Source organism: Carya illinoinensis, chromosome 5 (assembly GCF_018687715.1).
Source record: "Carya illinoinensis cultivar Pawnee chromosome 5, C.illinoinensisPawnee_v1, whole genome shotgun sequence".
NCBI lineage: Eukaryota > Viridiplantae > Streptophyta > Magnoliopsida > Fagales > Juglandaceae > Carya > Carya illinoinensis.
The window spans coordinates 32,844,638-32,864,854 of NC_056756.1; the positions used below are offsets into that span (position 1 = coordinate 32,844,638).

Consider the following 20,217-nt stretch of genomic DNA (forward strand, 5'->3'; position numbering starts at 1 on the left):
CGTATGTCAAGGATGAGAAAGTTCGATTTATTGTCAATGAAAGTTTCCATGATTCTCAAAATATTTTTTAATATGGCATTAAATGTTTTTAATGTTATATACCAATTTTCGCTATTTTCTTTAAAAAAAAATGCGGCATAGTTAAAAATAATAATTTTTTTATTGGAATTTTATATTTAGTCATTTAAAAAAAAAAATGTTGCAAGACTACACAATCTAAAACTGCAAAGATTATTTTAAAAAAATTATTTATTTATTACTTGAGCAACCAATTCTTTTATGCTCAAATGATGAAAATAAAATTCTTAAGTTTGGAAATATTATTTTTTGAAATAGAAATACTTTAATAACAAAGTTTTTATGTTAAAGTTAAGTTTAGATATAAAGATAGTTTTAATTTATTTTATTTAATTATTATAATTTTTTTTTAAATTTTAAAATAAAATATAATAAATAATTTAAAATTTTCAAATTTTAAAATAATCCTTTCGAAACTTAAGAATTTTATTTCAAATTTTAAAATTTTAAAAATTTTCTCGATCTTTACTGCTCAACACTTACACTCCTTTCGAAAACAGAACCACGGGACCAAATCCTACAATTATATGCGACACCGTTTAGAGAAGTCAATGTCATGCAAAGAATCGGACCTCAAGGGTTTACACGTGCGGAGCTCCATTGCCATTTCATTCAGTCATCGGAGACTCTCTAGTTCAGACATAGACTCGTTAGAAAGAAAGGAGCCGAAAAGGAGCCTTTTGATTCTTTACCCTTGACACTTCGTTCGAAAACGCTTCACACAAATGGTTCTGCGTCGAAGAGAAACAAGCGGATGGCGAGGCGCGCCCAAAATTTCTCTCAGCATTTAGATCCATCGGCTGGTCGTGATTAATCGAACAGCAGATCTCGTCGGTAATCCTCGTTAAACACTGATCAGATCTGCGAGACCTAGAAAATATTTAGAAGAAAAGGCGACAAAGGAAAAAATAGGAAAGAAAGAATGGCAGGGGCAGTGTCTGCACTGTTCCTCTTGGACATCAAGGGGCGCGTTCTGATTTGGCGCGACTACCGTGGCGACGTCTCCGCCGTCCAGGCCGAGCGCTTCTTCACCAAGCTCATGGAGAAAGTTATCCCCTCCCTCTTATTTTCTGCTTCTTTTGTTTTATTGTTTATATGCTTGCATTCCAAAATCTTCCTTGTTTCTCTCAGTGTCAATTCGCCTTTGTGTTAATTGCGGGGGTTTTTCTTCGATTTGCAAGATTTCTCTTCTAATTGACTTGGTTGCATGCTGGTATCTGGTTGTTTATGTTTCCGAGTACTTATAAAAAAAAAAAAAAAGGTTTCCGAGTACTTGGTACAAAGTGATAAAATTATGAATTGCTAGTTGAGTGGAGGTCCTGAATTCCAAGAGACTCATTCAACTTGAATTGAGCGATTTTACGGAATCTAGCTTTTGATAAGCTTTTTATATCCGTTTTTCATCTTAAGCTGCTTTATTTACAATGCATATCATCTTTATCGGAATAAGTTTAGCTGATCCCGACTACGCTTCAGGGGGATCCCGAGACTCAAGATCCGGTTGTGTATGATAGTGGTGTATCCTACATGTTTGTACAGCATAACAATGTGTTCCTGATGATGGCATCAAGGCAGAATTGCAATGCAGCCAGCCTTCTTTTCTTCCTACACCGTGTCATGGATGTGAGTGCTATTGGTAATTAAAGGTCCATGCCTGAAAGATTTATAATTTTTTTTGATAGGTAATAGAGAGCTTTATTAAGATAAAGATGGGCATAGCCCAGGTACACTGGAGGTATACATGAGCATACACCTATTTAGGAACTAGAGACAGAAGCAAGAAAATCATGGAAGCTTAGGCCATTAAAGTCTAAAGCCATGGCCCACAGAAATAAAGTCTTCCATAAGAAACTCCGAAACTCTTCTGAGGAACGTTCATGATCCTCGAAAAGTCTCTCATTTCTTTCATTCCAAATACACCAAAAAATACAAATTGGAGCCATCCTCCACAAAGATGCAATTTGCGGAGTCCCGGAGATTCCTCGCCAGCTTGCTAAAAGCTCCACCACCCGACCTGGCATTACCCATGCTATTCCCATTCTGTTGAAGAAGTAGTTCCATATCTCACTTGCGAACTTACAGTGTAGGAGTATGTGGTCCACTGTCTCTCCATTGTTTCTACACAAACAGCACCAGTCCACAATAATAAGGCCACGTCTTCTAAGATTGTCAGTGGTCAAGATCTTCCCTAGTGCTGCTGTCCATACAAAAAATGCAGCCTTAGTTGGTGCTTTGCTTCTCCAAATATTCTTCCACGGAAACTTAGGCCTTTGTTGCATGGTATTGACTTCATAGAAGGAACGTACCGAGAATTTCCCCTTTCTATTTGGCCTCCAAACCATCATATCTTCAGTTGTGGCAGCAATGGGCAAGCTGTACAGTAAATTCATAAACTCCAGCAAGTCATTTACTTCCCAATCATTTGCATCCCTGGTAAGACTAATATTCCACTCCTGTGTGTCTTGAAAGATCACCCTCAAATCAGCCACCACAGCTGCTTTCTCCCGTGCAATAGCAAAGATTGTGGGATAGGCATCCTTTAGAACCAGATCACCCACCCACCTATCCATCCAAAAACTGATCCTACTACCATCCCCTAAACATAACCGGGTATTGCAAGAAAAGGACTCCCACCCCTTCCTTATATACTTCCAAAGCCCCACACCATAAGTCCCCCTTCCCTCTTTAGAACACCAACCCCCACATTCACTACCATACTTTATGTCAATCACTCCTTTCCATAAAGCTTCCCTCTCACAATTATACCGCCACAACCATTTACCCAACAATGCCATATTAAAGGCCCTTACATCCCTAATCCCCAACCCACCATCTCTCAACGGAGTACAAATCTTATCCCATCCCACCAAATGATACTTGAACTCTTCTCCTATCCCACCCCATAGGAAATCTCTCTGAAGTTTCTCCAATCTCTGTGCAATGCTAGCAGGGAGTGGGAATAAGGATAAAAAGTATGTAGGAAGGTTAGATAGCGTACTTTTAATCAAGGTTATTCGTCCCCCTTTTGATAAGTATACCTTTTTCCACCCAGCCAGTCTACGTTCGAATTTTTCCAGCACCCCTTCCCAAATAGATTTTGCTTTGAAAGAAGCCCCCAGCGGAAGGCCCAGATATTTCAAAGGCAAGGAAGAGACCACACAACCCAAGATGTTAGCTAGCCCCCTGATATTATTTACTTCTCCCACTGCAACCATCTCCGTTTTAGCAAGATTGATCTTCAACCTGGACACGGCTTCAAAGCATAGCAAAATAGCCTTCAGGGATTCTATATGACCTGCCGTTGCCTCACAAAATAATAAGGTATCATCTGCAAACAAGAGATGAGAAATAATGATGGAACCATGATTGCCCCCCACATTAAAACCTGAGAAAAATCCACCCCCTACCGCCGCTGACACCATTCTGCTTAGTGCCTCCATAATCAGAACAAATAAGAGAGGGGATAATGGATCTCCTTGCCGTAACCCCCGCGAACTATTAAAGAATCCCACTGGATCCCCGTTAACCAAGACCGAGAAACGCGCCGTTGATACACAGTGTCTTATCCACTGCCTCCATCTTGCCCCAAACCCACTTCTAACCAACATATACACCAAAAAATCCCAATTCACGTGGTCGTACGCCTTCTCCATATCAAGTTTACACAAAATACTTGGGATTCCGGACTTGATTCTGCTGTCCAAACACTCATTTGCTATAAGAACCGAGTCTAAAATTTGCCTCCCCTTCACAAAGGCATTTTGAGATTTAGAAATGATCTTTTCCATTACCGTACTCAACCTATTGGCAAGAACCTTTGCAAGTATCTTGTACACGCTGCCCACAAGACTTATTGGTCTGAAGTCCGAAACCTCCATAGCCCCCGCCTTCTTAGGGACTAAGGCAATAAAAGTAGCGTTTAAGCTTTTTTCAAATTTTCCATGCGTAAAGAATTCCTGAAAAACCAGCATTACCTCTTCTCTCACCACCTCCCAACAAGATTGGAAAAAAGCCAAAGTAAAACCATCAGGCCCTGGTGCTTTATCCTTATTCATTTTCTTAATAACTTGGTGTACTTCTTCCTCTTCAAACGGTCTCTCCAACCAATCTCTGCTAGTTTGGTCTATGGTCTCAAAAGCTAATCCATCTAGGGTCGGCCGCCAATCGTGCGGTTCCGCTAGCAAATGTTGAAAATGACTAACCACATGTTCCTTTATCACCTCTTGATCTGAAAAATTTTCACCATTAATGTTCATGGACTCAACGGCATTGAATCTCCTATGCGCATTAGCCATCCTGTGAAAAAATTGTGTACACTTATCCCCCTCTCTTAGCCACAAAGCCCTTGACTTTTGCCTCCACGATATTTCCTCCATTAGAATCAATCTTTCTAATTCAGCACTGACTTGGACTTTACGGTTATTCTCCTCCCCTACTCCCTCCAAGGTTTGTAACTCTAAAAACAAATTCTTTTTCTGAACTGTTACATCACCAAAAACCTGTTCATTCCATATCTTCAAGTCCTTTTTCAATGCTTTTAGCTTATCCGCCAACACCTTACTCGGATTACCTTCGAAGGAGTATGAACTCCACCATTGCCTAATCAAGTCCACAAACCCCTCCACTTTTAGCCACATATTTTCAAACTTGAAAGGCCTTCTCCCCCTTTGTATACCACCACCATCTAGCATTATGGGAAAATGATCCGAACATAGTCTCGGGAATCTTTTCTGACTTAAGCCGGGATAATGTGATTCCCACGACGGGGAAATAATAAATCTGTCCAACCTTGACCACACATGGTTGTTGGACCAAGTAAATTCCCCACCCATTAACGGTATATCCATAAGTCCCATCTCGGAGATGAAGTCTGAAAAATCCACCATGGCTTGATTTTGACGACCCCCTCCTGCTCTCTCGCTAGAGAATCTTGTCACATTAAAATCCCCTCCGATACACCATGGAGCTTCCCACCATGAGCATAACCCAGCTAACTCCTCCCAAAGTAGCCGCCTCTCACTATCTATATTAGGACCATAAACCCCAGCAAAGGCCCACAAAAAACCATCATTTGTATTTTTAAAGAGACATCCCACCGAGTGTTCTCCCACGAACTCATCTATGCTCTCCACCACCCTCTTGTCCCACATAACCAGGATCCCCCCGGAAGCCCCGTTTGACGGTAAGTAAATCCAGCCTACATACATACAGCTGGACAAACTTCTAATAATATTTCTATCAATATGCTTCAACTTAGTTTCCTGAAGACAAATAATATCCCCCTTCCATTGCCTTAATAAAGATCTTACCCGGAGACGTTTATTAATCTCGTTAAGACCCCTAACATTCCAGCTAATAATTTTGGGCTTCATTTAACAACTGATCCGACCCTCCCTTTGTTTCTACCACGGCTTGCGCTCCCCTCCTTACCATCATAGTTAATGGACCAGGTCAATCTCCTCAACTCTCTCTCTCTTTTAGTCCCAGCCCCATTCTGGCCTGCCTCAATGGCTATAATCAGGGCTTTAAACTGTTCTTCATAACCCGCGCAAGAGATTCCCAGACAGTTCTGAAGGTCCTCTATTTTTTTCAAAATCCAATCTGAAGATCTAGAAGGGGTTACCACACTGATAGGGGTTGGGTCTGCCTCAACATCTTCCTCCCCCTCTAAGACACTGTCACACGGCTCAAACAAAACCAAATTTCCCTCCCCCTCTATTAACTCTTGATCTGCCGTGACCTCTTTAGTCACCATAGCTAAGGAATTCATTTCAACTACCTCCGGTACCTCTCCCATCTTACACACATCCTTCCAAGAACTGAAATTAGCCTGCATTAATTCGGGTGACAATGAAAAAACCACTCCTTCCCCTTGTTGTTCTCGTACTCTCGGAGACAGCTTATCACCCTCAAAGATTTCCCCCTCTTCTATGCACAAGCTTTCACCTGAAGGTTTACAGGCCTCCATCGATCCCTTCTGTACCTGCTCAGCCTCAGAAAACAGAAGCAACTGTGGTACATTAGGCTCCCTGACTTTACCGAGAGAAGGCTCCCTCGCCGTCTCCTCCACCGACGGCAGCCTCAGCGTCGCACCACCGCCAGACGACTCGCCACCCTCCATCGGCCCCTTCTGTCCAAGACCCAGTCCAAGACTCGGGCCCCCTGGATGAGTATCGGGTCCCTTCAGAGAACCCAGAGCCGAAACATTTCGGCCTCCCGTGGGTACCCATATCTTCCGTGGGCTGTTGGCCGGCCCCTTACCCTTCTGAAGCCCATCTATCACTCCCTCATCCCCCCTTAAACCCAAGTCTTCAATATTCTTCTCAAAGCCCACCTTCATGGGCCTTACCTCTACTTGGCCCAGACCCACATTTTCCCCCCCTTCAATGCTGCGTTTCAGAACAGCCAAGGACTCCTTCAAATAACCCACTTGCTTCTCCATATCAGCCAAAGCACGAACCACGTATTCCATATTCACCCCCGACATCCCCCTGCCATCCCCTACACGAGTGTGACTTTTCACCAGAGAGGAAATCTCACCTGCTCCCTCTGCATATTTTGGCGCTCGAGACACGGCTTCACTGTACGACAGGGGATGGTTTCCCTGCCATGATGAAGGAAGACGCCACAGGCAGCTACCCCTGTTTTGCACTCTCGGAACAGAGTATGAAGCTGTGAGTTCCTGCAGCAACTCATCAAGATACCTCCATCCCACCCCCTTTCCTCCTTCTGGTATCATTAACACGCCACGACGTTTCCCATGGCCAAACTCTGATAAGGAGAAGAAACTCCCATATGAATTACGCTGTCTCTGCATTACCAGAACTTGAGGCCCACTTCTGCGTGACTTAATGAACTCTGATGACCCCCGGTGTGCTATCCCCTCCTTAACCATTGCAGCCAACCACCCCAAGGATCCATGGTCGAGAGAAATGTGATGTACAGCTCTACAACTGCTCTCTGTACATCTCCACCACCTCTCGCTAACCTTCTCAAACTCAAAACATTTCTGGTCAATAACAATGTTCCTAATCCACCCCATCTCAACACACTAACTCTAAAATATAACACTCACAAAGACTCCAAGACTAATCTAAGCATCACTAAAAACAATCACCATCGAAATGAATCTGTATTTTCTCAGGTGTACGGAGAGAAAAAAGTTTGGAGAGAGAAGAAAAATAAATAGATGCCACTAACTTTTTCTAAATATTCTTGAAAGATTTATAATTAATGCATATATAAAACATATTGACATTTATTTCCACTTTTATAATGAGTTGCAAGATCAAGATTGTTCATTCTCATTGGTTTCTCCTTGGTCAGGTGTTTAAGCATTATTTTGAAGAGCTAGAAGAGGAATCACTTAGAGACAACTTTGTTGTAGCGGTAGGTGGATGTTATTCTTTGGTTGCATATTATTCTTAGCTTGATCTGGTGGCGTTCATTCCCATGCTGGTGTTGTGAAAACTTGATTTTTGAAAGATGAGATTTGGCATTATGTTAATACCTTGTGTTTGGCAGTATGAGTTACTTGATGAGATTATGGACTTTGGTTACCCTCAGTACACAGAGGCTAAGATTCTTAGTGAATTCATCAAGACCGATGCTTACAGGATGGAAGTTACACAGAGGCCTCCCATGGCTGTAACAAATGCAGTGTCTTGGCGCAGTGAAGGGATACAATACAAGAAGAATGAAGTAGGTTTTTTTCACACACACCCATGCACACACACACTCTTTCTTGCTTTTGTATATTGATTGTGTAAGCTTCTGGATGATATTCCTTTCTTTTTGTTTGCCAGGTTTTCTTGGATGTGGTGGAGAGTGTTAATATACTTGTCAACAGCAATGGACAAATAATTAGGTCTGATGTTGTTGGGGCATTGAAGATGAGAACCTATTTGAGGTGTGTCATTTGAGTTTTAGTTTCATCAAGAGATAATAGCTGCTACATTTATTCAACTTCATATAGGTCATGTTGCTTTGTTCATATTTAGTTTCATCAAGAGATAATAGCTACTATTTTCATTTGACTTGATATGTATTTTAATGGTTAACTCATCATTTTCTGTAACACCCCTTCATGTAGGTCAGGAATATTACGAACATTCATAGCATAATGCCCGGTAAAGAGATTCGAAGTCATGAAAATTCCTCATTTATTGAATCATCAAACTAACTAAACATAATAGTCTTTGAAACGTAAAGCTGAAAACATAATGAAAAGGCATAAACTAGTTCTATGTGAATCCAACACTACTTAAATGTCTAAATCATACACTTAGTTTTTGGAAATTTATTCTACTCTTGGCATTCCTGCTCTGTATCCACGAAATCATCATTTGGGACATTAAAACATAAAAATAGAGAAACAAACAAATGAGTCAAAGACTCAGTAATAGCACATCATACTGTAAACATAACTTAATTTAACATTAGGCTTAATTTTGAAAACTTATATATATCGTCACCCATTCACATTACATATATATCATTCATTAGTGACATAAGCAAATCATAAATAATCATGGCAATACATGTAACATGGATGCATGAATGACTGACTCTATGCATATCCTATAATTCATACGTATCTTATTCATCTTGTCTTTCACTTACATAGTGGCCATCATAACATGTGTGCATTGATCCAATTGTCGTTGATAGTAGATAACATATCATAGCGTAAGGTAAACCATGCTTGGGTCTGTGGCAACGTATCACTTATCATAACATGTAGTGACCCATGCTTGGGTCCATGTTGTCATTTAACATATGGTGAACCAAGCTTGATTCCGTGACACCGTCTAACGTATTATAACATGTAGTGAAACACGCTTGGGTCCATGTTATCACCTATCATATGTTGAACCACGCTTGAGTCAATGGCACCGCATAACATATCATAACCTATGGTGAAACACCCTTGGGTCCGTGTCACCTCCTAACATCTTATCTTTCATGTGGTGGACCACGTTTGAGTCCATGGCTTGCACATCCACCTATAAGTTAAGGCCAATCTTTTTTTTTTTAGAAGTGTTAACACCAATCTTAAAGCTTACTTGTCATTCATGTGTTTTCTTATTAAATTTCATAATGCGTGTGAACATGTTTGACTTGATGAAATTACATGGCATGACATACTCTTGGGCATGGCATAACATTGAACATTGCATATCAACATGTGTCTTACACAACATAAGATAACATAGGCATGGCATAACATGATATAAACATTACATGGTATACATGTGATTTTCATAAAATTTCATCCATCTACCAACAATCCCTGTCAGCATAGCATACATAGGCTCATTTCCAAGCATATCATCATAATTCATAGAGGTTCGTGAAAAGGGCTAACCTTGAATTGGCTCGTGGGTAAACATCACATTTTTCATGCAAAAACCGAACAATTACAGCTTACATAAAGGTATGATCATACTACTTGCCTCTTAGCATTGCTTCCACAATCTCACATCCTAGTTCGTGACCTATACGAGGCATTAATTTTCCCTAACGTGTCATAGTATGATAGATAATTTAATAAATTTTCAGCTATATTAAGATTAATAGATGGTAATGTTATTTAACTCATAACATATTCCTTGATTTTCTATTTAAAGTATAACATAATAAGTTTACTAAAATCCGATCTAAATAGACAATCGGAATATTGACCGAAATAATAGGCTCAATAGTATACATTAAAATATTTTTTAAATCCAATGAATATTTTTTGATAAAAATAAGTCTATGACTAATATATTTATTTAAGTAAAACTTTGGACTGACTTAAATTCCAGCCCAGCCCCAATTAAGGAAAACAGCCCACTTAAAATCACTAGAATAGTTTCTGTAAAAATGCAACCTGGCCCAAACTAATTTTAAAACACGAGTACTATTTAAACCCAAGCTTAGCCCATGTAAATAAACAAGGTTCCTTCAAGAGGCATTTTACGAAAAGGCTGTGGGAAGTGGGTTGAAGGGTATTTGTGTAAAACCCATAATAATGCATGGGCTTTTTGGGAAAGTCTGAAATAAAAGAAGAGAAGAACAGAAGTTTGGGAGGGAGAAGCCATGAGATACTTACCAAGAGAGAGGAGAACCAATTGCGACTATGGGTCTGGGTGGCTGGATGGGTGTCATGGCAGCGCAACTAGAGGCTCCCTCTGGACATGGTGGTGCAACATATAGAGAGAGAGAGTTTGGAGAGAGAAACTGTCAAACCGAAAGCAACAAAGAGAGAGGAGGTTGGTGGACGATCGTGGGCTTACCGGAATAGTGTTAGGTGGAGGGGGGTGCCTGGTTGGCGAGTTATATGGCTGCAGTGAGGTGATCTGACAACCTCTAAGGTGGCTGAGGGTGGCAGAGTAAAATACCTAGGGCCTATTTTGTTGTTGACAGCAGAGAGAGGGAGTAACAAAGAGGGGTTTAGAGGCGTCAACGCACATCGTGGAGGAAGGAGGGCTTACCGTCGACGTGCTTTGTGGTAGTTTCCAACGAGGTGGTGGTCTAGTATAAAGAGAGTGCTACGGTGGTCTGCGAGGATGGTCTGGTAGGATAGCCTTTCGGCGATTAGTAACTGACAAACCTTGAATGTCGTAACCTAACAAAGAGCCTTTCGGCACTAGGATAATAGGATAGCCTTTCGGCGATGGGTATCAGGCAAACCTCGAATGTTGTACACCTGACAAAGAGCCTCTTGGCATTGGGCTAGTATGACAACTTTTTGACGATGGGCATCTGACAAACCTTGTAATGTTGACTAAGAGCCGACAATATCAAGCGGGATTTGCAAGAATTTGAAATGCTCTGATTCTCTATTTAACGGATCGTTCTTACTCATAGGATACCCACAAAGAATTTCTCACATTAATCATTGACCTAGTTTCTGTTTATCCATAACGATAGTATGGCCGAGCAACTTCCATTAATGTTCTAGATTTGAATCAGTAACCTTCTACATCTCAACTACCAATTTTCTCTCTTAAGGTAGTCAACACCATGATAGGAGCAAAGATGTATTTTTCTGGTAGGTCCAATTTTGAGGTGGTTGCAGAGTCGAGAATGCTCAGTGCTCAATATGCTGCCTTTGTTACTATCTTATCTCAGAGGTTACTAGCAAATATGAGTGAGGTTGATCATCTCAACAATCAATTATTGGAGTTGCGTCAGAGGCTTGCTAATAAGGCTCGAAAGAAAGAAATGTTAAAGCAAGAAAATAAGGAATTGAAAAAATTTGCGGACTAGTATACTCATGACCTGCAATCACAAATAGAGGAGCTGGAACAATAATTTTTTTTTTCCTAGTCTTTTCTTTATTTCTTTGGTTTCCATTTTCTTACATCATGACCCTTGTGGGAGCGGGTTGCTACAGTTCGTATCAGAGAAAATTACAAGTGACAGTGAGTAGCCCTTCGACCCCTTGCGGGACTAGGGCGTTACAGCTTTTTTCATGCATTCATCATGTTTTACTTTATAATCTCTTACCTCTTCTTCTCAACACATCTTCATAAAATTAAGTCATGAAAAACTCCTCTCTTAATAATAGGTTTACTTTCTTATAATTAACATAATTATTAAACTTTAGACGTCTCTAGAGCGTTATGGGTAGAAGACGGTTAGACCTACCTTGGGTTATGACTGTGACAATGGTTGATTTGGCATGCTGGTTGAACCTTGGCGGTATTCCACAAATCTCAGCTGTGTGGAAAGTGATTCTTATATGTATTCTTTGGCATTTGGGAGGAACAAAATGACCGGACATTTGAAGATAGGGTGCGTACACTGGAGGAGATTAGTTTGCTTTTTGTTAGCACTTTTTTTTCTTGGGCCAGATCTATAGATTTTAATGGTCTCGATATTAATGACTTTCTTATTTCTACTTCTTCTGTCTAAATAGGTGTTATCTCTTGTATACTCTCTGTGTACCTAGGCTATGCCTATTCTTATTAATACATTATAATCATTTACCCATAAAAAAAAAATAAATAAATAAAAAATAGGAAACTATTCTAAGTGGGAAATCAAATGGGAGGCATATATGGGTGTGAATAGAAGAAAATCCCAATCAAAATCACCACCAGAAAATAAAACACTAATTTTATTAAAATACTATAAATACTAAAACTACTAATTTAGTAGTAATAATAATAATAACAATAATAATAATAATAATAATAATCATCCTAAGCCCCAAATTTTGGACTCGTATGTTACATTTTCCCAACAAACTTGTCCCTGAGGATTGCATTTTTTCCAACTGAATGCACAGTTTATCGCATTGAAATGACAGAGTTAGGTATTTTATCGCGATAGAGAGATTCTAATTCTATTTGGAAATTTATTTGTAAAGTCTGCAGTATAAGAACTAGCAAGTACTGCTATTCTTCAGTTTTGCATCAGGCTTCACATTTATGTACAGATTTTTGGGTTGACAAGCAACCAAATGGTGCTAATTGATGTGCCATTCTCTCTGTCTGCCATATTTTGTGGGAATAACATTTTATTGAACCAAGCTTCAACTGCCTTGTCAAGAGTTTGACTTTCCAGGAAAGTCTATAATTTTATTTGTACTTTAGGCAAAGTGAAAAAATTATCTTTAACTGTTTAAACTGTTATAAGTGCATCAGGGTTCGATTCATGTTAGTGTCATGTTTAAATCACAAAAATAAGGGTGAAAAGTGAAATCGATCTTGTATACTACTTTGCTTGTAGTTGGATCTCCAAGTTTTTGGTATGCTCCAAATTCTACATCAGCATCAAATTTGGGTCAATAGTGGCAAAACATATCTCTAAACAAGATTAGTGTCATGCAAAATGTGTCCAACAAATAGGAGTCAATCTAGCATAGCATGTGTTTGGATCCCTATGAACAGAACCATTGGATTTTAAAAGAGGATGATCTAGTTGAAGAATTTCTCCCAATTGAGCACATCTAGCATATTCCTTCACACTAGCAGGATCTCTATAACCAACTCCAGTCAATTCACCACCACAGAACTCCACAGTTTCAACTTTCAACACTTTACTTTGATTCTGTCCTCCTAAAAGGAACATCTGTACTTTGCTACTCATCTATATGTTCTGGTCAGTTTTAGCTTGATCCTAAAAATATTCTTCTATTATCTGTTACAGTGGCATGCCAGAGTGTAAGCTTGGCCTAAATGATCGAGTATTATTGGAGGCACAAGGTCGGTCAACTAAGGGAAAGGCCATTGACTTGGAAGACATTAAATTCCATCAGTATGTAGCTTAACTTTGGTTGACTTGAATTCTGAGTGTTGGTTATTCAAGTGTTCGTGAGCATTCAGTGAAAATGATGCATTGTTATGAATTAAGATTCAAGATCTATTAATTAGAAAAATAAATAAATAAAAATAAAATAAAAAGATTCAAGATCTATTAATTAGAAAAATAAATAAATAAAAATAAAAAAAATAAGAGAGAGAGAGAGAGAGAGAGAGAGAGAGAGAGATTACTATTTTTGTTCCTGCAAATTCTTTTAATTAAAATCCAAATTTTGGTTTAGGTGTGTGCGTTTGGCCCGATTTGAAAATGATCGGACAATATCCTTCATACCACCAGATGGATCTTTTGATCTCATGACGTATAGACTTAGTACTCAGGTACCTTTACAAATGCCATTTCCCCTTTCTGTGTTTGAGTTGCTTATTTGATGCCTTTTGTTGAGCTAAATTATAACATTTTGGCTATCAGGTAAAGCCTTTGATTTGGGTGGAAGCTCAAGTTGAAAAGCATTCAAAAAGTCGTATTGAGATTATGGTAAAAGCTCGGAGCCAGTTCAAAGAGCGCAGGTATCCAGATTCTCTTTTCTGTTTTCTTTAGGGAGAGGGGAGGGGTCATTGCTGCTTAGTCATATCTCTAGTATAGTCAATTGTTCTGGACTTTGCAGAGTCTTGTTTTTCTTCAGTATTAATGAAAATTAAATTGTACAGCACTGCCACAAATGTTGAGATTGAGTTGCCTGTGCCAGCAGATGCTATGAATCCAAATGTTCGTACATCAATGGGATCTGCAACATATGCACCTGAAAAAGATGCAATGGTCTGGAAAATTAGATCTTTTCCAGGTGGCAAGGTGTTAGTTCACATTAATCTCCACTCCTTTTCAGTGTTAACATTGTGTCATTGACACCCTTCCAAAAAATAATTTTCATTGATAGCCACAATTTAAAGGAATTATTCTATTGTTCATATTCCTTTACAATTTAGCCATTCATTTGTTTTTCTCAAATTTAAATTATTAGGAGTATATGTTGAGAGCAGAGTTTCGTCTTTCAAGTATAACAGCAGAAGAAGCAGCTCCTGAGAGAAAAGCCCCTATACGTGTGAAGTTTGAGATACCGTATTTTACGGTTTCTGGAATACAGGTATGCCTTTTTAAGGAATATGATTGTGTGCTATATCACATAATAATCTCCATCTCCCCATCTCCCGGCCCTCATAGATTAAGATGCATTGTAATTGTTCTCATCAATGCAATGTTACCTTGTTTATTAATTAGTGGGTGCCACTTGATGGTTAAGCATTTTTCTATCAACTATATGAATCGATTGCTAATTCATGGATGCTGTGTTACTATATTTGCTGTCAAAGAATCTAGATTCAAAGGGCTGATGTGGTAGTCTAGAAATTGACCAAAAAGAAACAGTAGGCTAAAAGAACTACTCATGAAATGGATTGGACTGAAGAGAGATGTGATTTTTATAAATTTTGTTCTCCTCAACATTGAACTCTCTCTCCGATCTCTTGATTCATTTCTTTTTTGAGTAAAATATAAAGCTGAAGGTAGATATGTAGAAAGGCTTAATATGCAATAGGGACCACCGAAGAGAATAACAATGCTGAGGTTAACTGCATATTAAGACTGTTGTTAAATTAGCAGGAATCATGGCATAATAGAACGTGTTAGAATTAATATCATTTACATTATGTAAATCTTGTGATTTCGTAGGTTCGTTACCTGAAGATTATTGAGAAAAGTGGATACCAAGCTCTTCCATGGGTGAGGTACATAACAATGGCCGGTGAATATGAACTAAGGCTTGTATGAAAGCTATTTCACATGTTGGTGTTCCCCATCCATCATGTGTATTTTCTTCATTGAGTTAATATTAAGTGAGATTTTTTTTTTTAAATCTCTAGCACTATTTTGGTTTTGCGCATCGTTAATTATTTTAACAGGGTTGTTAGTTGATGGATATCCAGAAATTCCATTTTATTCTCCTTTTCTTTTCTTTTGAATTAAAGAGCATATATTCTATCTCAAAAACTGTTTTGTGATTTTTTTTTGTTCAAATATTTCTACATGAGAAAATTCTTAATCTATTTCATCTGATTATAATCCTCTCCATAATATTTACAATTCTTAGGTTGATGTTGTTTCTTACGTTACCTGTCAGTCTGTGGCTTGTTATTTTGCACGTCAATTTGTTTCTGTTTAGTGGTTACCGGTGGAAAATCTATGGGTAATTGTAAATTAGTACATGGGTTCTCATGTTTTTACAAATTGGGGCCTAGATTTTTAACTTTTGAAGATTAATACCCAAACTTTAAATACTCTAAATTAGGTACTTTCGTTAATCTCCAATGGAGTTTATCGCGTGGCATACTAATGTCACGTGTCAGTCTTTGATTGGTTGCATGGGTCAGCCAATCAAGGAATGGCACATGGTATTAGTATGACATGTAGCAGTCCTTAGTTCTTTTTAACAAAATTGGTAAAGGTATTTGCGAGCTTTTTTGAATTCAAATATTAATTTTTTAACAAGGAAAGGTACTCTCGAAAGTTGAAAATCGAGAGTAGATTTACAAAAATGCGATAACTTAGGTATTAATTGTACAACTAACTCGGAAACTTAATACAACATTGAAAAGTCAGAAAAGAAATACAGGATACTTCTCTCGAGGGTTCGTAGCAATTTGTATTAGATTTTAGGGATGACGAACTCACACTATCCAACATTGATGGACGACATAAATATCACATATTTAATTGACTTGTAACTACCTATATTTCGAAGTAACATATTTATCTGAGCTATTCTATTTTCACATCAGTGTGTACGACATGTTATTCAAGTCTTTTAAATGTTAATATTTAATTTGAGAGATTTAAATTTTTAAATTTTTTTTATAAAATAAATTATATTATATAAACACTTTATTAAATGTATTCACCAACTGTTATATAAATAGAATAGATAACAATTGCAGAGTATGTACAAATATTGCCTCAAAAGATTAAGGTTCGGTTTGATAAGTAAAAATTTTGAGACGTGAATTTTAAGTTTTAATATTATTATTATTTTAAAATTTAAAAAAATTAACAAAAAGTTTAATTATATATTATATTTTATATAAAAATTTGAGAAAATTGAAATAATAAAATGAAAATTTTGAATTTAAAATGAAAATTTTTAAATGCCAAACCGAATCTAAGATTTCTTATTTGGGCAGGATAAACTTATTCGTTTTTTAGGATAGATAAACTTATTCGTTATTCATGTAAAGACAACAAGAATTGTATTAAAATACGTGGTATGTCAAATCAGTAAATATGATTGGGATAAAAGCATATAAGAAAAAATTATATAAAAAAAGTGGTTGATTGGTAGCTCAACTAACTTGTCTTTTTAAATTGATGTGATTTAATACGATATGTCAACTATAAAATTATTTTTATTAAAAAATAAATCTAAAATATTAAATAAAGTTATATCAATTTATAAATTTACTTTTATAAAATTTTTTTATAATGGTAACATTTCTTTTAAAAAAATATTTATTAACATATATACAAGCAAGTTTGACTTTTCGGATGTGTCATTCATCCCAAGTCCTTCGGCTTTAAAACATGAACTTTCAATTTTTTGGTATTAAAACCTTTCACCAAGCATCAGTATCTCGCCATTTTGGTATTAAACCAACGCGATCTCTTGCACCCGAAACTATGCACAAATAGTAGTCAGGTTCGATCAATCCCTTGAAACAAAATTTCCGTCATTGCGAAGTACTACTTCAGTTGAATTTGATGGCGGGAAATTTGTGGACCAAAATTGTATCTTGGAGGAACCTTCAAGTAGGACCAGATTGCCATCTCCAAAAGAATTCAAGTTTTGAGGAAGATGGGTTAGACAATGGTTTCTCTCTATTTGCCACCCAGACAAATTCTTTTGTGCTAAGGATGTGCTCCTCCGTTCACCTGAGACAAGAAAGTTTGATGCTCAGAGAGTCAAAAAATACCTTTGATGCTTAAATCATTTTATTCTTAAAAGTGAGAGAGAGATTAGTCAAAATTCTCCTTGAATCATGCCTGTGCCAAGGCTGTATACTTCCCTCTTTTGGTGGGCTCACTATTTTCCCTGTGCCTGGGGTGCCTGCCTCTACTCTGGATGGCATGTTGTTGCATTTAATACGGCACCCTCAGTTAGGACGTCTCAACCCACGTTAAGCCTTTATGCTTGGAGGAGACATCTTATTGCATTTAACACGGTACTCTCTGTCGAGGGATCTCGACCCACTTCAGGCCTCTGTGCCTAGGGGTGGCATCGTATCGCATTTAATGTGGCACTCCCTATTAGCAATGAGATCTCAACCCATATATAGTCATTTAATGCGGCGCTACTCAAGCAGGGGTTGTCTCGTCTTTTTTCGTGTTAACCCAAGCCTTCTTCCTCGCCACACATTGCGTTTTTTAACGCTAAGCTTCCATAAATGCATCTAGGCTCTCTTCATGGGGTTCACGCTCCCCTCGCCACTGTGAGTCTTTGACAAGACTTCCCTTGCTATGATGGGCATGGCTGGTCTCTACCACCAACTCGGCGAACCTAAAGGCTTTGAGGGACACATATGGGGTTCCAAATGCGGTTGTCCTGGGGGTCCTTGATTCTCGTCGCAGGACCATTGACTCCGAGGGGCTTGTTAAGAAGTTTGCTCTACACCCCGACGCCTTCTTGCATGGGTTGAGAAGCACCCAGAGGAGGTATGGACTAACGCCCTCTTGACTAGAGAAACATCGATCGGTTCTCAGTGATTCTGGATCAATCTCTTGTGGTTGGTCGCAGTTTTTTGAGGGACCATGTCGTTTCTTCGGGCAAGAAAATGCCTTTTGTCACCATGTCTAAAGGTGAAGAAAAGAGACCACGCCACAAGGGCGAGGGGACCCGAAGACCAAGGGAAACACATGATCACTCTGAGTCTGAGTAGGGGACTTCTCACATGCGACAGGCTTTGCCATTGCCAGTTGCCTAAGTCTTGGTTGGAGGGAACTCTCCTTACTTGGATGATTTTGATGCTATTATAGTGCAAGCGACGTTGGAATTTGAGTTTATGATGCTAGATGCTCAGGTCATTTCTCCATCCCTAGATCTCCCTTCTATACCACCTGGTGACCAAAGATCGACGAGGGCTCTCGACTAGGGCTAGGATGATTTAGAGATGGTGTTCTTTGAAGTCCTAATCAATCCAATTCCCAGAATTTCTCGAGGCCCAACTCTCTCAGAGCTCCTTGAGGTAGCAAGTGATGCCTCTATTTGTTCAAGCGATATCGCTAAGTTAGGTGTTTGTCGTGCTTGCTGATCGCAAGGGTCTCTCTCTTTAAGACCATGTGACCCTCAACGAGGAAAAGGTTTCGATTCCTTCTTCACCCTTCAGTGCCTCTATCGGGCAAGGGGCTTCTTCAGCCACCGTCTTTGAGTAGGTATCTTCCCTGGTTCCTTCTAAAAGCGGTGAGGAGCAAGTGGATGAATTAAGTCTTGTTAACCCTGCGAGCATAGGGCCTTCGTCTTGAAAAGCATAGGACGGGCCTATGATCCAGGCCCTAAAGGAGCCTTGGTACTATCACCACCTCCCTCACCTTGATTGTTTTCCCTCGGGCCACTCTAGGGCTCAACTCAACAGGTCAAGGTGAGGAGTGTACTTCTCCAAAAGCTCTGGCCCTTCCAAATCTAGCCACTCCCGACCTGGTACCAACAAAGCCAGGGCCGAGTTTGTGAGTGAGGTGGCCAACCAGCTCAAGGACTTTCTTTCTCTTGTACGTTTTCCTGCCATCTTTAATCAAGCTCTTCTATTTTTGCTAACGTTAATTGCTTGGCTTGGCTCAAACAGGGGGTTGATGATCTGGTGACCTAAATCTTGGATGGTTAGGCTGAGTTGGAGGAGGAGGCTCATGTTTTACGGATCTATGCTGAGTAGGCTTATCGTGAGATACTTCAGCTCAGGGTCAGAGAGTCCAAGCCAAGCGGGCTTTCGTTATGGTCTACAACTACAACTAGTCTTTGGAGGGAGACGTTGCTCACCCTATAGAAGGACTTGGGCCAATCCAGGGAATAGGTGTCTTGGAAATGCCTTGAGGTCGAAGCCCCAAGAGAGGAGCAAAATCTATAGTGGATTCGAGCATCATGTCTGGACAAGGAGTTAGAGTAGCATTGCCTTAACTATGTTGCCTCCATGTTGGAAGCCGAGGATGCTTGACTAGCGTAATAACTTGACCCAATAATTCTAAAGTCAATTCTTATTGGGCCTGAATTATATTTAATGCGTCATATTGGATAAGCTTAGGGCTGTGCAAAAATCCAAAATTTCCAATTCTGCCTGAACTCCGCTCCAATTTCGATTTCGACTTCGACAGAGTCGGAGTTTTTGGAAGTTAGAATCGGAGTCGGTGTAGCTCCGAGTACATGTTCGGAGGTCGGAGTCGGAGTAGTTAATTGCTCTGAATTCAGACTCCGGCCTTTGACTTTTTTTAAAATTAAAATAGATGCAAAACGACGTCGTTTTGCATCTTTTTTATTTTTTTTACTTTTAACGTACCCTTTATTAAATGGTGCTGTTCCATTTAAATAGGAACAACATCGTTTCGCTATGGCCCGTTGCATTTCGGCCATTTCTCTTTAGTTCTTCACTTTTTTTCATTTACCCCTCCTCCTCGACCCCTCGCCTTGAGACCTCAGACTTAGTGTTAGGGACCCTGGTCAAGTCCTTAGACAATAAGTCCTTCACGCCAATGGTGGTCTTGTGATGACCAAATCCTTGTTCCTCTCTTGCTTGGTTCTCGAGCAATGGTGGTCAAGATGACCACTTGGGTATGGTGTGGTTAGATGTTTGGGCA

At 39.2% G+C, this 20,217-nt stretch overlaps 1 protein-coding gene across 1 annotated transcript; it reads left to right on the forward strand.

Annotated features, from left to right (window-relative positions):
• Nucleotides 1-666: 666 nt before the first annotated feature.
• LOC122309858 (AP-1 complex subunit mu-2-like) lies at nt 667-15,389 on the forward strand. Its single transcript, XM_043123576.1, has 11 exons — nt 667-1,126; nt 1,555-1,701; nt 7,405-7,467; nt 7,603-7,779; nt 7,884-7,987; nt 13,222-13,329; nt 13,616-13,712; nt 13,804-13,901; nt 14,043-14,184; nt 14,354-14,476; nt 15,061-15,389. The coding sequence occupies exons 1-11, from the start codon at nt 1,001-1,003 to the stop codon at nt 15,157-15,159; spliced, it is 1,284 nt and encodes a 427-aa protein (XP_042979510.1). The 5' UTR covers nt 667-1,000; the 3' UTR covers nt 15,160-15,389.
• Nucleotides 15,390-20,217: the final 4,828 nt, after the last annotated feature.